The sequence below is a fragment of the Coregonus clupeaformis genome, unplaced genomic scaffold, assembly GCF_020615455.1.
Source record: "Coregonus clupeaformis isolate EN_2021a unplaced genomic scaffold, ASM2061545v1 scaf0010, whole genome shotgun sequence".
In the NCBI taxonomy this organism is placed as follows: domain Eukaryota; kingdom Metazoa; phylum Chordata; class Actinopteri; order Salmoniformes; family Salmonidae; genus Coregonus; species Coregonus clupeaformis.
The window spans coordinates 911200-927099 of NW_025533465.1; the positions used below are offsets into that span (position 1 = coordinate 911200).

The following is a 15900-nucleotide window of genomic DNA, read 5'->3' on the forward strand; positions in this document are numbered from 1 at the left end:
CTAAAACGTTATGTCAAGGTCAGCAATAGTGAAAGCACAGATGCAGTATAAGATTAAAATATTTATTCACATAGGCAAATATGTACAGAATAAATGTGCAAAAAAAAAACACCATACAAATGTACTTACAAAACAACAAACAGGAAAGAGATAAATGCATACTGAACAAACTGGCACTTATGGTGAATTATTGCACTTGACTGTCAGTTTGCCCAAAGGACCCTGTTCTTCATATATGCTATGCATTCTTAAGTAAGGAATGATAACATCACAGAGAAACCCTGTTGTCCTTGGCCCATTTCTTCAGAATCCTGATGATGTATTCCACCTGAGGGTTCCCAGTGTTTCTCAGCAAGGGCAGCACTTCCCTCAAAGCCTCCCTGTAAAATACATACAATTGCGCACATTATAGTAACAAACACTCACATTGTTAGACCTCAGCAATGCAAAATACAGCCCATCATGTCACAAAAATGTGTAGGTCACTGAGCGAAGGACAGATTATTTAAACGCTATTCAAAGTGGTGACATTCATGATCCCATATCAATCCAATAGATTGCTATGGTAGACATGGTACCTACCTGGGTTCTCTGCTGGCCAGAATTAGCTGAAAGATTCCCACACAAGCTCCCCTTTTGCCCTCCCAGTACTCAGGGTTGGGGTCTAATCTCTCTAAGACATCAAATGCTTTTGCTGAGTAGTAGAACTGGCCCATCTGTAGATGAGAGAGAAGAGTTACATATGGTGCAAATGCTCTCAGATTGAAGGTGAAGTGAAACATTTAGGAAGTTGAGTGATTTTGGAAGTATTGAAGGAGAGCAACCTTGTAACAGTCGTTGGCAATGAGCTGCAGGAGGCTGAAGGACTCTGCTGAGGTCTCCATCTTCATGTAGAGGTCCCAGGCCAGGCGGGCCTTCTGGTTCATGATGTCTAAAATAGGACAACAGTGTTCATTGACAACAATAGAACAACCACACAGTGTTATACCAGCAAATGTTTACATCTTTTAATGAGAAGGAGAACATACAGCAGCGTGCTAGCCAGCTCAGGTACACATAGTCACTCTTGTTCTTGTCATTCTGAATCAACAGGAAGATCTGGGAGACAAAGAGAAAGCACACACTTTTAACAGACACTAAAACACATACATTCGTATCAGTGAAAGGTAACAAAGTGATATCAAATAATCCCAAAATTACATGTCAAGGTTTTACCTCCTCTGCCTCCCTGTAGTTGCCAACAGCAGCTTTGGCTTGTGCATAGTTGAAGTTGAAGGCATCATCGTTGTAGAAGTAACTCTGCGCAATGAGAGTTGAGTATTTAGAATCCATTGAAGAATAATAATAGAACATCAATATTCTATGTGGACACATACAGTGCTGCTTGAAAGTATGTGAACCCTACAGGACTGGTCATTATTTTGCAATAAAATATTAAAATCCTTATCTAAACCCCAATTCGTAATAAAGACCTGCCAAGTAAATGACCGAAGCAAAAAAAAATGAAAAGATTTGTTTATTTAACAAAAGTGGTTCATTTCACAGAAACTCAGATTTGATGTGTGCAAAAATATGTGAACCCCTTCAGTAACATAAAGTCATTTAGCAGACGCTTTAGGAGGGTTATGTTGGGGACATCGATTACTGACGAAACCTGGCAATAGCTGGTGGCACCTCCATTAGCAGCGATAACTTGAACTAAATGTCTCCTATAGCCTGGAAATCAGTCTGACATCTGTTTTGAGGGATTTTTGCCCACTCCTCATTACAGAACTCCGCCAATTGAGTGAGGTTTGAGGGGTGTCTGGCATGAACTGCCCGCTTCAGGTCCTGCCACAGCATCTCGATTGGATTTAGGTCAGGACTTTGACAATCCAAAACACAAATCTTCTTCTCCTGAGCCATTCTTTGGTAGATTTGCTTAAATGCTTTGGGTCGTTGTCTTGTTGGAAGACCCATTTTCGGCCCAGCTTTAGCTCCTTGACTGACGACCTGATTTTCTGTTCAAGAATCTCGTGGTATACCGCAGAATTCATGGTTCCCTTAAAGATGTGGAGTCGTCCAGGTCCAGAGGAGGAAAAGCAGCCCCAGATCTTGACATTCCCACCACCATGCTTGACTGTTGGGATAAGGTTATTTTGGTGGTAGGTATTCGCCAAACATAGCAGTGTTGATTGTGACCAAAAAGGTCAATTTTGGACTCATCGGTCCAGAGAATGGACTTCCAGAAACCTTCAGGTTTGTCCAGGTGGTCTCTGGCAAAGTTAAGACGAGCAGTTTGGTTCTTTTTTGACAGCAGAGGCTTCTTCCTAGCAACCCTCCCATGAATGGCATTCCGATTCAGTGTTCTTCTTATTGTTGAAGCATGCAGTTACCTGAGATGCAGCAAGGGAGGTCTGCAAATCTCTAGAGGTTATGTTTGGGTTGGCTTTTACCTGATTTATTGTTCTTGTGGCTCTTGGGGTTATTTTGGAAGAGCGTCCACTTCTAGGCCAAGTTGCTGTCATGTTAAATGTTCTCCATTTGTAAATGATTTACCTCACCTTGGCCTGATGGAGCGCAAATCTTTTTTAGATGATTTTATAGCCTTCCCCAGACTGATGTGCTCTCACTACCCTCGTCCTGATGTCCTCTGAGATCTCCTTTCCTCTCGGCATGGTGTGCTTCGCATTCACCCGGATGGGTAACACCAAACTGACCAGGTTTCTTATCTCTATTTATCAGAGTCCCGCCCTAACGATCTCTCCTTTGATTGGTTCATTTGGTAGCTAATTATTTACCCACCTGATTCTACTTACCTACTTGATTTAACCAATGCAACTTGGGGTTCACTTATTTTTGCACCTGCACAAATTCCTTTTTAATTTTGTTTTTCTACTACACGCATGATTTCCTCTACACCAACATATGGTATTGGTAAATATAAACCTGTTATGTCAGATCAAAAAGACTGGTTCTGATTAAATGAAGATTTCATGGTAAAAAAAATGAAAAAAGTGTAATTGCAGAAGGGGTTCAGGTACTTTCAAGCAGCGCTGTATGTCAGGGTATTATGCTGTGCTTACCTTGACAGAGTTGAGGTAGATGAGCACATCCTCAAACTGCCTTAGCAGAAAGAAACAAGAGGCCATGCACTGTCTGCCAGGGATGGTGTCTAAGACACAGGGAAAGGAATTGTTAAAGAAAGCACCAGTATAAAAATGTATTTACCACTGAATTAGTGCAGTACAAAAATAAAATTCAAGTCAGTATATTAAATATCTGAGGAGCACTCACCACATTCGCTAGCTGAGCCACCAACCAGCTGGAAAAACTGCTGAGCAATCTTCAGATGATCTCTCTGTAATGGAAAAATAACATGATAATGTCACACAAACAAAATCAGGCGGGTATCAAGGCAGAACTATAGATATACTGTACATTAATCTATAGTTATATATATACACTGAACCAAAATATAAACACAACAATTTCAAAGATTTTACTGAGTTACAGTTCATATAAGGAAATCTGTCAATTTAAATAAAATGCATTAGGTCCTAATCTATGGATTTCACATGACTGGCAATACAGATATGCATCTGTTGATCACAGGTACCTTAAAAAAAAGGTATGGGCGTGGATCAGAAAACCAGTCAGTATCTGGTGTGACCACTATTTGCCTCATGCAGCACGACACATCTCATTCGCATAGAGTTATTCAGGCTGTTGATTGTGGCCTGTGGAATGATGTCCCACTCATCTTCAATGGCTGTGCAAAGTTGCTGGATATTGGTGGGAACTGGAACATGCTGTCGTACACATCGATCCAGAGCATCCAAAACATGCTCAATGGGTGACATGTCTGGTGAGTATGCAGGCCATGGAAGAACTGGGAAATTTTCAGCTTCCAGGAATTATGTACATATCCTTGCGACATGGGGCTGTGCATTATCATGCTGAAACATGAGGTGATGGCTACAGATGAATGACACGACAATGGGCCTCAGTATCTCGTCACGGTATCTCTGTGCATTCAAATTACCTTCGATAAAATGCAATTGTGTTCATTGTCCGTAGCTTATGCCTGCCCTTACCATAACCCCACCATGGGGCACTCTGTTCACAACATTGACATCAGCAAACCTCTCGCCCACATGACGCCATACATGTGGTCTGCGGTTGTGAGGCCAGTTGGACATACTGCCAAATTCTCTAAAACGACGATGATAGAGAAATGAAAATTATATTCTCTGGCAACAGTTCTTGTGGACATTCCTGCAGTCAGCATGCCAATTGCACGCTCCCTCAAAACTTGAGACATCTGTGGCATTGTGTTGTGTGACAAAACTGCACATTTTAGAGTGGCCTTTTATTGTCCCCAGCACAAGATGCACCTGTGTAATGATCATGCTGTTTAAATTAATCAGCTTCTTGATATGCCACACCTGTCAGGTAGATGGATTATCTTGGCAAAGGAGAAATGCTCACTAAATTTGATAGAAATAAGCTTTTTGTGCGTATGGAACATTTCTGGGATCTTTTATTTCAGCTCATGAAACATGGGACCAACACTTATTTTTGTTCAGTGTAGTATCTAAATGTATCTCTGGTACTCACCGACCCAATCTCCTGTCCCAGTGCAGCATTCACAACCCCCTTCAAGATGTACTCCTGAAAAAGAGGCAGGGAGAGGTTAGAGCACATATGCACTTACCATACACCACTTTATGGCTAAGACTGCACTAACCCTGGCAAAGAGAAGAGGAGGATAGGGAAAGAGAGAGCTGGCCGCACACACACACTTACTGTACGCTGATGTACATTAAGACTAACACTGCCCTGAACCTGAGAGAGAGAGAGAGACAGAAAGGGGGAGGTTAATACACAAACGCCTACCACAAATTACTACACTGCAAACGTAGAACTACACTATCCTGGTAGAAGGAGGAAGAGGAAAAGGGAGAGCAGGGAAGAGAGGATAAGATTACTGTTCCCTAAAAGAGCTGAGGGGCATGAGACGAATGATAGGCGGGTTGAAAAATGAAAAAGAGGGAGAGAAATCTGAAAATGGTGAATGGAAATAGAGGAACTAACCTGTGGTGTGGTGGGTTCTAAGTCTTTGATGAGCTGGTAGGACTCCTGGACATCATCTGAGAGAGATAGAAAAATACAACTACTGTCCATATATTAACAGTAAAACAACACACTTAGTTATCAATTAGTTATCATTAGATTGGCATTGCATTAGTCAGTGATAAAAGTGGAGGCCTACCTTGTCTGAGGTAGTAGATGACCAGATTGAGACGAGCCTCAGTAATGACATCAATCAGTGGAGGCAGCACTTGCAAGGCTCCCTCCCCGCCACGAAACACCACCTGAACACCAGAGAAAGAATAATTTGCTTGCATGCTGTTACACGTGAGGTGCAAACTGCTCAGCCTCCCTATGTTCCCTAGGCTGATAAGTCATGACTCTCACCAGGTTGTGTCGGATTAACTCCTTGGCAAACTCAAAGGAGCTGGAGGAGATATCTATCAGGTTCTTCAGCTCAGTCTGAGAGAAGGAAAATGTGATTTTAGTTGTTTAATACTACAATGTTATACGTCACTGAGTCACTGACTGAAGCCTTACAAACATTAACAAAGCAACATTCATAGCCAAACAAGGTTTAATTTTGAGAATTATTTGCTCAGGACTCTTGTGTCGAGTTGCGTTACCTCTGCTGCTTTTCCGTTGTAGAGCCTGAAGTGGTTGCAGGCCTTGAGGTTGAGAGCGATGGTGGAGTCTGGGACGCTCTGCAGGTAAACAGCCAGCACCTCCTGGGACACATCGTAGTAGTCCAGTTTGTAGTAGCATAGAGCCACATACACATTCAGGGCCAGGAAGTCTCTGCAGCAGACACAGGATGAACATAGCATGAGCTCCCTCGACTCACAGTAGGCACAATGAACCCACTCATTCGTGATAATATGTATGGACTGACTCTACGTGCATGTCGATTGTCCTTTCTAATCCTTAATACATCTCTCTTTCCCGCCCTCTCACCTGCATGAGCAGTCACTATCCTCCTCTCCAGTCTCTGTTATCTTCTCTCTAACTCCCCCTCTCCACTTGGAGTGTTGCCTGGTGTCTCTGTGGTGCATTCTGTTGCCTGTCACCTGTTCTGCAGCAGGATGCGTTTGTAGATGTCGATGGCCTCCTGGTAGTGAGAGCGCATGTAGTGGATGGAGGCCAGGCTGAGCTGGTCCTCTGTCACATCCTCCAACTCCTGGTGGAAACCCATCAGCTGCTTTTCATCATTGAACTGAATAAATAAAAAAATTGTAGACCAGAAATAAGGGTATAATAGAACAAATTCTGTTATATCAGTTGTTTGGTACCATAGCACTGTATGAATGAGTTAGCGATAAGGCAAAAGCTGACCTTGTGAGCCAAGTGGAACAGTAGTCGATTCTGCAGCTGGCATTTAGGGGCTGAATGAGACAGAGGAAGCACGTAAGGTCAGGGAGAAAAGGTCTTTACTTTTCCATATCACCTTTTGTAAGGTGGATGTGGTACCCTTGAGTGAAGCCTCCTCTGCTTCCTTGTAAAGCCCCAGGAAGAAGAGAGCACAGGCCAGGTAGACCCACACATCCGGGCGGCAGCCTGGTTTCTCTGTCAGGGCCTTGTATTCCTGAGGAAGAAATTGACACATAGGACAGGAAAACAGGAAAATACTTTCACACACCCAAACCAATGTTACTCAATTCAATAAAGGTTTTCAAACCTCCATGGCTCTCTTGTAGTCACCAAGGTGGAAAGCACAGTAGGCCAACCACAGGTCTGCATCCTCCCCTCGCTCGCCAAATTTGCGCTGAATATTGATAGGATGAGCATCATCTTCCGCAGACAGTAATGTAAGCACTGCATGGTTCAAATAAATATACAGTGAGGGAAAAACGTATTTGATCCCCTGCTGATTTTGTACGTTTGCCCACTGACAAAGAAATTATCAGTCTATAATTTTAATGGTAGGTTTATTTAAACAGTGAGAGACAGAATAACAACAACAAAATCCAGAAAAACGCATGTCAAAAATGTTATAAATTGATTTGCATTTTAATGAGGGAAATAAGTATTTGACCCCTCTGCAAAACATGACTTAGTACTTGGTGGCAAAACCCTTGTTGGCAATCACAGAGGTCAGACGTTTCTTGTAGTTGGCCACCAGGTTTGCACACATCTCAGGAGGGATTTTGTCCCACTCCTCTTTGCAGATCTTCTCCAAGTCATTAAGGTTTCGAGGCTGACATTTGGCAACTCGAACCTTCAGCTCCCCTCCACAGATTTTCTATGGGATTAAGGTCTGGAGACTGGCTAGGCCACTCCAGGACCTAATGTGCTTCTTCTTGAGCCACTCCTTTGTTGCCTTGGCCGTGTGTTTTGGGTCATTGTCATGCTGGAATTCCCATCCACGACCCATTTTCAATGCCCTGGCTGAGGGAAGGAGGTTCTCACCCAAGATTTGACGGTACATGGCCCCGTCCATCGTCCCTTTGATGCGGTGAAGTTGTCCTGTCCCCTTAGCAGAAAAACATCCCCAAAGCATAATGTTTCCACCTCCATGTTTGACGGTGGGGATGGTGTTCTTGGGGTCATATGCAGCATTCCTCCTCCTCCAAACACGGCGAGTTGAGTTGATGCCAAAGAGCTCCATTTTGGTCTCATCTGACCACAACACTTTCACCCAGTTCTCCTCTGAATCATTCAGATGTTCATTGGCAAACTTCATACGGGCATGTATATGTGCTTTCTTGAGCAGGGGGACCTTGCGGGCGCTGCAGGATTTCAGTCCTTCACGGCGTTGTGTGTTACCAATTGTTTTCTTGGTGACTATGGTCCCAGCTGCCTTGAGATCATTGACAAGATCCTCCCGTGTAGTTCTGGGCTGATTCCTCACCGTTCTCATGATCATTGCAACTCCACGAGGTGAGATCTTGCATGGAGCCCCAGGCCAAGGGAGATTCACAGTTATTTTGTGTATCTTCCATTTGCAAATAATCGCACCAACTGTAGTCACCTTCTCACCAAGCTGCTTGGCGATGGTCTTGTAGCCCATTCCAGCCTTGTGTAGGTCTACAATCTTGTCCCTGACATCCTTGGAGAGCTCTTTGGTCTTGGCCATGGTGGAGAGTTTGGAATCTGATTGATTGATTGCTTCTGTGGACAGGTGTCATTTATACAGGTAACAAGCTGAGATTAGGAGCACTCCCTGTAAGAGTGTGCTCCTAATCTCAGCTCGTTACCTGTATAAAAGACACCTGGGAGCCAGAAATCTTTCTGATTGAGAGGGGATCAAATACTTATTTCCCTCATTAAAATGCAAATCAATTTATAACATTTTTGACATGCGTTTTTCTGGATTTTGTTGTTGTTATTCTGTCTCTCACTGTTCAAATAAACCTACCATTAAAATTATAGACTGATCATTTCTTTGTCAGTGGGCAAATGTAGAAAATCAGCAGGGGATCAAATACTTTTTTCCCTCACTGTATATATATATATATACACACAGTGGGGAGAACAAGTATTTGATACACTGCCGATTTTGCAGGTTTTCCTACTTACAAAGCATGTAGAGGTCTGTAATTTTTATCATAGGTACACTTCAACTGTGAGAGACGGAATCTAAAACAAAAATCCAGAAAATCACATTGTATGATTTTTAAGTAATTAATTTGCATTTTATTGCATGACATAAGTATTTGACACATCAGAAAAGCAGAACTTAATATTTGGTACAGAAACCTTTGTTTGCAATTACAGAGATCATACGTTTCCTGTAGGTCTTGACCAGGTTTGCACACACTGCAGCAGGGATTTTGGCCCACTCCTCCATACAGACCTTCTCCAGATCCTTCAGGTTTCGGGGCTGTCGCTGGGCAATACGGACTTTCAGCTCCCTCCTAAGATTTTCTATTGGGTTCAGGTCTGGAGACTGGCTAGGCCACTCCAGGACCTTAAGATGCTTCTTACGGAGCCACTCCTTAGTTGCCCTGGCTGTGTGTTTCGGGTCGTTGTCATGCTGGAAGACCCAGCCACGACCCATCTTCAATGCTCTTACTGAGAGAAGGAGGTTGTTGGCCAAGATCTCGTGATACATGGCCCCATCCATCCTCCCCTCAATACGGTGCAGTCGTCCTGTCCCCTTTGCAGAAAAGCATCCCCAAAGAATGATGTTTCCACCTCCATGCTTCACGGTTGGGATGGTGTTCTTGGGGTTGTACTCATCCTTCTTCTTCCTCCAAACACGGCGAGTGGAGTTTAGACCAAAAAGCTCTATTTTTGTCTCATCAGACCTCATGACCTTCTCCCATTCCTCCTCTGGATCATCCAGATGGTCATTGGCAAACTTCATACGGGCCTGGACATGCGCTGGCTTGAGCAGGGGGACCTTGCGTGCGCTGCAGGATTTTAATCCATGACGGCGTAGTGTGTTACTAATGGTTTTCTTTGAGACTGTGGTCCCAGCTCTCTTCAGGTCATTGACCTGGTCCTGCCGTGTAGTTCTGGGCTGATCCCTCACCTTCCTCATGATCAATGATGCCCCACGAGGTGAGATCTTGCATGGAGCCCCAGACCGAGGGTGATTGACCGTCATCTTGAACTTCTTCCATTTTCTAATAATTGCGCCAACAGTTGTTGCCTTCTCACCAAGCTGCTTGCCTATTGTCCTGTAGCCCATCCCAGCCTTGTGCAGGTCTACAATTTTATCCCTGATGTCCTTACACAGCTCTCTGGTCTTGGCCATTGTGGAGAGGTTGGAGTCTGTTTGATTGAGTGTGTGGACAGATGTCTTTTATACAGGTAACGAGTTCAAACAGGTGCAGTTAATACAGGTAATGAGTGGAGAACAGGAGGGCTTCTTAAAGAAAAACTAACAGGTCTGTGAGAGCCGGAATTCTTACTGGTTGGTAGGTGATCAAATACTTATGTCATGCAATAAAATGCAAATGAATTACTTAAAAATCATACAATGTGATTTTCTGGATTTTTGTTTTAGATTCCGTCTCTCACAGTTGAAGTGTACCTATGATAAAAATTAAAGACCTCTACATGCTTTGTAAGTAGGAAAACCTGCAAAATCGGCAGTGTATCAAATACTTGTTCTCCCCACTGTATATACTACCATTCCAAAGTTTGGGGACACTTAGAAATGTCCTTGTTTTCGAAAGAAAAGCACAAAAGAAATTATGTTAAAATAACATCAAATTGATCAGAAATACAGTGGAGACATTGTTAATGTTGTAAATGGCTATTGTAGCTGGAAACGGCTGATTTTTTTATGGAATATCTACATAGGCGTACAAAGGCCCATTATCAGCAACCATCAGTCCTGTGTTCCAATGGTTTGCTAATCCAAGGTGATCATTTTAAAAGGCTAATTGATCATTAGAAAACCCTTGTGCAATTATGTTAGCACAGCTGAAAACTGTTGTGCTGATTAAAGAAGCAATAAAACTGGCCTTCTTGAGACTAGTTGAGTATCTGGAGCATCAGCAATTGTGGGTTCGATTACAGGCTCAAAATGGCCAGAAACAAATAACTTTCTTCTGAAACTCGTCAGTCTATTCTTGTTCTGAGAAATGAAGGCTATTCCATGCCTTCATTTCAACAGTAGTGTATATAACAGCTCTATAAACCTATATGTCACACTTCAGGAGGCATGCAGCCAGAGTGGCATTTACCTCCAGCAATGTAATGGCACCCAGATAGTCTCTTTGGATTAGGAAGTCCTCCACAAGGGGTGACTTTTTTTCTTTGATCTTCTTATTTACTGGGATCTCCCTACCAACAGCTGCTGGCTTTACTCTGGACAGAATCTGAGAGAATGAACATGAAAATTATAATTATTTTGATGATTTGGGTAGAACTCTACAGCTGGTGCTGTCCACAACAGAGCCAGACATAATTAGTAAGGGCCCATCCAACTAGTTACTTGCTGGGCTGCAACCTGGTCTCAGAGTATTTCGTATTATTCTGTATTTAAATCCGAGACACTCCATTTAGTATGATATGTTGTTTTTCATATGATATGTTGTTTTGTCGTATGTTATGTATTAATTTGTGGCTGTCCATCACCCATGTTCTATGATATGTTACGAATTAGAATTCGTATTATGTTACACATTTGCTAAATGTACAATTTAAATTATTATTGCATCAACCCTGACCACCCTAAGTAACCATACCAAACGTAACATACTCATTTCAGTATCCCAGATTTAAATTTACTGTTACCTCTAGTCTAAGAGACCAGGCTGGTGTGCTAGGTATATTAATCCAGCACGGCAATGTTTACAGACTATTTAGTGTGGTAGCTAACCTAACGTTAATGCTAAATTTCATAGACTAAGCAAAGGTTAAATAGCTAGCTAGCTAACAGTACGTTAATGTTAGCGAACGTTACGTTAGCGTAGCTATTCAGTACAGCAAACATAAACTTACCATGGCCAGTGGCGTTAGTCCTCACGAAAGCACAGTAACAGCGCTCAGATAATCAGACAAGATAAATGTTTTTCTAATCAAGAAATATATGTTAACCCAGCTAGCTAATGTAACAGATAGCTGTTGACAAGCATGGAAGCTCTGGTCGCCAAGCAACGTCCCCACCCCTCTTTATGTTAAATTCACACTACAATCACCCCAGATGTTTTTAACACCTCTCTATCAAGTATTTTATCTACTTTTCAGATGCATTTTATACCTCAATTTCACTATTTTGCCCTTGTCCCTGACCCAGCCTTTTGAGCTTCTACTATGTTTTTCTGTGAGAAAACATGAATAAACTACTAGAGAAAGAGTAAATTAAAGAAAATCTACAGTGGGGAAAAAAAGTATTTAGTCAGCCACCAATTGTGCAAGTTCTCCCACTTAAAAAGATGAGAGAGGCCTGTAATTTCATAGGTACACGTCAACTATGAAAGACAAATTGAGAATAAAAAAATCCAGAAAATCACATTGTAGGAGCTTTAATGAATTTATTTGCAAATTATGGTGGAAAATAAGTCTTTGGTCACCTACAAACAAGCAAGATTTCTGGCTCTCACAGACCTGTAACTTCTTCTTTAAGAGGCTCCTCTGTCCTCCACTCGTTACCTGTATTAATGGCACCTGTTTGAACTTGTTATCAGTATAAAAGACACCTGTCCACAACCTCAAACAGTCACACTCCAAACTCCACTATGGCCAAGACCAAAGAGCTGTCAAAGGACACCAGAAACAAAATTGTAGACCTGCACCAGGCTGGGAAGACTGAATCTGCAATAGGTAAGCAGCTTGGTTTGAAGAAATCAACTGTGGGAGCAATTATTAGGAAATGGAAGACATACAAGACCACTGATAATCTCCCTCGGTCTGGGGCTCCACGCAAGATCTCACCCGTGGGGTCAAAATGATCACAAGAACGGTGAGCAAAAATCCCAGAACCACACGGGGGGACCTAGTGAATGACCTGCAGAGAGCTGGGACCAAAGTAACAAAGCCTACCATCAGTAACACACTACGCTGCCAGGGACTCAAATCCTGCAGTGCAAGACGTGTCCCCCTGCTTAAGCCAGTACATGTCCAGGCCCGTCTGAAGTTTGCTAGAGTGCATTTGGATGATCCAGAAGAGGATTGGGAGAATGTCATATGGTCAGATGAAACCAAAATATAACTTTTTGGTAAAAACTCAACTCGTCGTGTTTGGAGGACAAAGAATGCTGAGTTGCATCCAAAGAACACCATACCTACTGTGAAGCATGGGGGTGGAAACATCATGCTTTGGGGCTGTTTTTCTGCAAAGGGACCAGGACGACTGATCCGTGTAAAGGAAAGAATGAATGGGGCCATGTATCGTGAGATTTTGAGTGAAAACCTCCTTCCATCAGCAAGGGCATTGAAGATGAAACGTGGCTGGGTCTTTCAGCATGACAATGATCCCAAACACACCGCCCGGGCAACGAAGGAGTGGCTTCGTAAGAAGCATTTCAAGGTCCTGGAGTGGCCTAGCCAGTCTCCAGATCTCAATCCCATAGAAAATCTTTGGAGGGAGTTGAAAGTCTGTGTTGCCCAGCGACAGCCCCAAAACATCACTGCTCTAGAGGAGATCTGCATGGAGGAATGGGCCAAAAACCAGCAACAGTGTGTGAAAACCTTGTGAAGACTTACAGAAAACATTTGACCTTTGTCATTGCCAACAAAGGGTATATAACAAAGTATTGAGAAACATTTGTTATTGACCAAATACTTATTTTCCACCATAATTTGCAAATAAATTCATTAAAAATCCTACAATGTGATTTTCTGGATTTATTTTTCTCAATTTGTCTGTCATAGTTGACGTGTACCTATGATGAAAATTACAGGCCTCTCTCATCTTTTTAAGTGGGAGAACTTGCACAATTGGTGGCTGACTAAATACTTTTTTTCCCCACTGTATATCAATATTTATTGTGAGTATGCCCTTTATATTTACACAAAATATACCTGTCCTTTGGTAGTGGTGTCATTTCCACCACTTAGGGCGGACAGTTGTTCCAGATATGATATCCAGAAGTTGAAGAAAAATATTGCTTGTGTAGAGAATATTTTTATTGTCAGTCATTTCCAAACAGGCTATAATTTCTTTAATTTGTGGTAGAATTTTGATTTTGTTTATAAAAAATGTAGTGTAAACTATATGCTAGCTGTAATACTAGCCAAAGCATGCTAAGCAGTCTGTAATTTTTCTACAAAAACTGTAGAAGCGTCATTTCCATCACAAACTTAACTGTGGTGGAAATGACAGAACGTGGTGGAAATGACAAAATCCATTATGTTATTAGTTTAAACTTTTTTTTTACTTTAGGCTTATTTAATCATGTTTTAAATTAATTTAATCTAGAAAATGCTCCAAGGTCACAGACACAGAAACAAAATAAAAGAATGATCCTATACCAGGAACATCTGCAAAAAAGACAGGGAGAGATACTGGAAGAAAAAAAGTGAAGGGAGAAGTGAAATCTGAGCTTACAAAGTGAGAACAAAGCAGCAAGAGAAGGCAATGGAAATGCAACCAACGGAATAGAAAACAGATTTTAAAGAGAACAGTTGCAATGGAGACCTACCTATCAGGCAACACACCACCTTAGTCACCAGATGACTTGCAGCCAGAGGGCAACATACCTGCCCCTAACTTACCTGCCCCTGATGCACGCCCTGATACCCCTTCCTCATCGTCTGCAACAGGAATGAGAAGTCGAATACTTGCTGGAAGGGAAAAGGTTGGAAGAGGTCATTCAAAAACGTACAGAGATCTTTGCATGACAAATGTCAAACTTGATAAAGCTTTACGGAAAGCTGAGAAATACAAAAAAAAAGGTATGATCAACTGATGAAGAAAATGGAGAGACAAGATTCCCCAAAGACAAAACCGCAAATGAAGGAAACTCTGAAGAACTTGAGAAGGATTTTATTGTATCAAAATGCCATCATTGCGGAGTTAAAGCAAAAGTATCAAAACATGTGCAGTACCAAGGACAAACAAGTGGCTTCAAAATGCTCAGCGGCAACATCCTGAGAAAGTATAGCCTGGTCAAAGCTGCAAACAGAGAATTTGGATTTTCAGCAAAAGCAATGAGGGCAAATGAAAACAGGCCAACAAGTCAATACTCCAGGAAAAAGCAGTGTAACAGAATTAGCACAGAAGAGAAAATCACTAGATTCTATGAACGTGATGACAACAGTAGAGCAATAACAGGGGAAAAGGACACACTAATGAGGAACAAGAAAAACAAGCAGAAGCACTTCTTGAATGGCACAATTCAGAACCTTTATCAGAATTTTAAGAGGGAATATTCAGAGATTAAAATGTCCTACTATGAATTCTGCAAAATACGGTGCATTCGGAAAGTATTCGGACCCCTTGACTTTTTCCACCTTTTGTTACGTTACAGCCTTATTCTAAAATGGATTAAATTGTTTCCCCCCCTCAATCTACACACAATACCCCATAATGACAAAGCAAAAACAGGTTTTTAGACATATTTGCACATTTATAAAAATAAACTACTGAAATATCACATTTACATAAGTATTGAGACCCTTCACTCAGTTGAAGCACCTTTGGCAGCGATTACAGCCTCAAGTGTATTTATTTATTTTTTGTCATTTAGCAGACGCTCTTATCCAGAGCGACTTACAGGAGCAATTAGGGTTAAGTGCCTTGCTCAAGGGCACATCGAAATATTTTTCACCTAGTCGGCTCGGGGATTAGAACCAGCGGCCTTTCGGTTACTGGCACAACGCTCTTAACCACTAAGCTACCTGCCACCCGTCTTCTTGGGTATGATGCTACAAGCGTGGCACACCTGTATTTGGGGAGTTTCTCCCATTCTTCTCTGCAGATCCTCTCAAGCTCTGTCAGGTTGGATGGGGAGTGTCGCTGCACAACTATTTTCAGTTCAAGTCCGGGCTCTTGCTGGGCCACTCAAGGACATTCAGAGACTTGTCCCGAAGCCACTCCTGCGTTGTCTTGGCTGTGTGCTTAGGGTCGTTGTCCTGTTGGAAGGTGAACCGTCGCACCAGTCTGAGGTCCTGAGCACTCTGGAGCAGGTTTTCATCAAGGATCTCTCTGTACTTTGCTCTGTTCATCTTTCCCTCGATCCTGACTAGTCTCCCAGTCCCTGTCGCTGAAAAACATCCCCACAACATGATGCTGCCACAACCATGCTTCACCGTAGGGATGGTGCCAGGTTTCCTCCAGACGTGACGCTTGGCATTCAGGCCAAAAACGTTTATTGGTTTCATCAGACCAGAGAATCTTGTTTCTTATGGTCTGAGAGTCTTTAGGTGCCTTTTGGCAAACTCCAAGCGGGCTGTCATGTGCCTTTTACTGAGAAGTGGCTTCCGTCTGGC

The 15900-nt window shown here is 42.4% G+C and overlaps 1 protein-coding gene across 5 annotated transcripts; it reads right to left on the minus strand.

Annotated features, from left to right (window-relative positions):
• Positions 1 to 48: 48 nt before the first annotated feature.
• LOC121550672 (intraflagellar transport protein 56) lies at positions 49 to 11621 on the minus strand. 5 transcript variants are annotated; one of them, XM_045212401.1, is made up of 20 exons: positions 11470 to 11621; positions 10710 to 10844; positions 6749 to 6835; positions 6541 to 6655; positions 6406 to 6455; positions 6141 to 6286; positions 6028 to 6075; positions 5700 to 5871; positions 5461 to 5535; positions 5255 to 5357; positions 5077 to 5132; positions 4789 to 4827; positions 4600 to 4653; positions 3277 to 3340; positions 3066 to 3154; positions 1216 to 1299; positions 1029 to 1098; positions 825 to 931; positions 583 to 716; positions 49 to 380 (listed from the first exon to the last, which is right to left on the minus strand). In XM_045212401.1, exons 1-20 carry the CDS (start codon positions 11470 to 11472, stop codon positions 269 to 271), a joined length of 1743 nt encoding a protein of 580 aa, XP_045068336.1. In that variant the 5' UTR covers positions 11473 to 11621; the 3' UTR covers positions 49 to 268. The 5 variants fall into 5 exon arrangements, with proteins under 5 accessions (XP_045068336.1, XP_045068338.1, XP_045068337.1 ...); XM_045212403.1 differs by lacking the exon at positions 6028 to 6075; XM_045212402.1 differs by lacking the exon at positions 4789 to 4827.
• Positions 11622 to 15900: the final 4279 nt, after the last annotated feature.

Bases quoted from the DNA above. Each gene is read 5' to 3' on its own strand.
- LOC121550672 (XM_045212401.1), bottom strand. The intron at 6,287-6,405 runs GTCAGCTTTTGC...TTATTTATTCAG, and splicing joins TGTTCCACTTGGCTCACAAG to TTCAATGATGAAAAGCAGCT. The intron at 5,358-5,460 runs GTGAGAGTCATG...TCTGGTGTTCAG, and splicing joins AGTTAATCCGACACAACCTG to GTGGTGTTTCGTGGCGGGGA.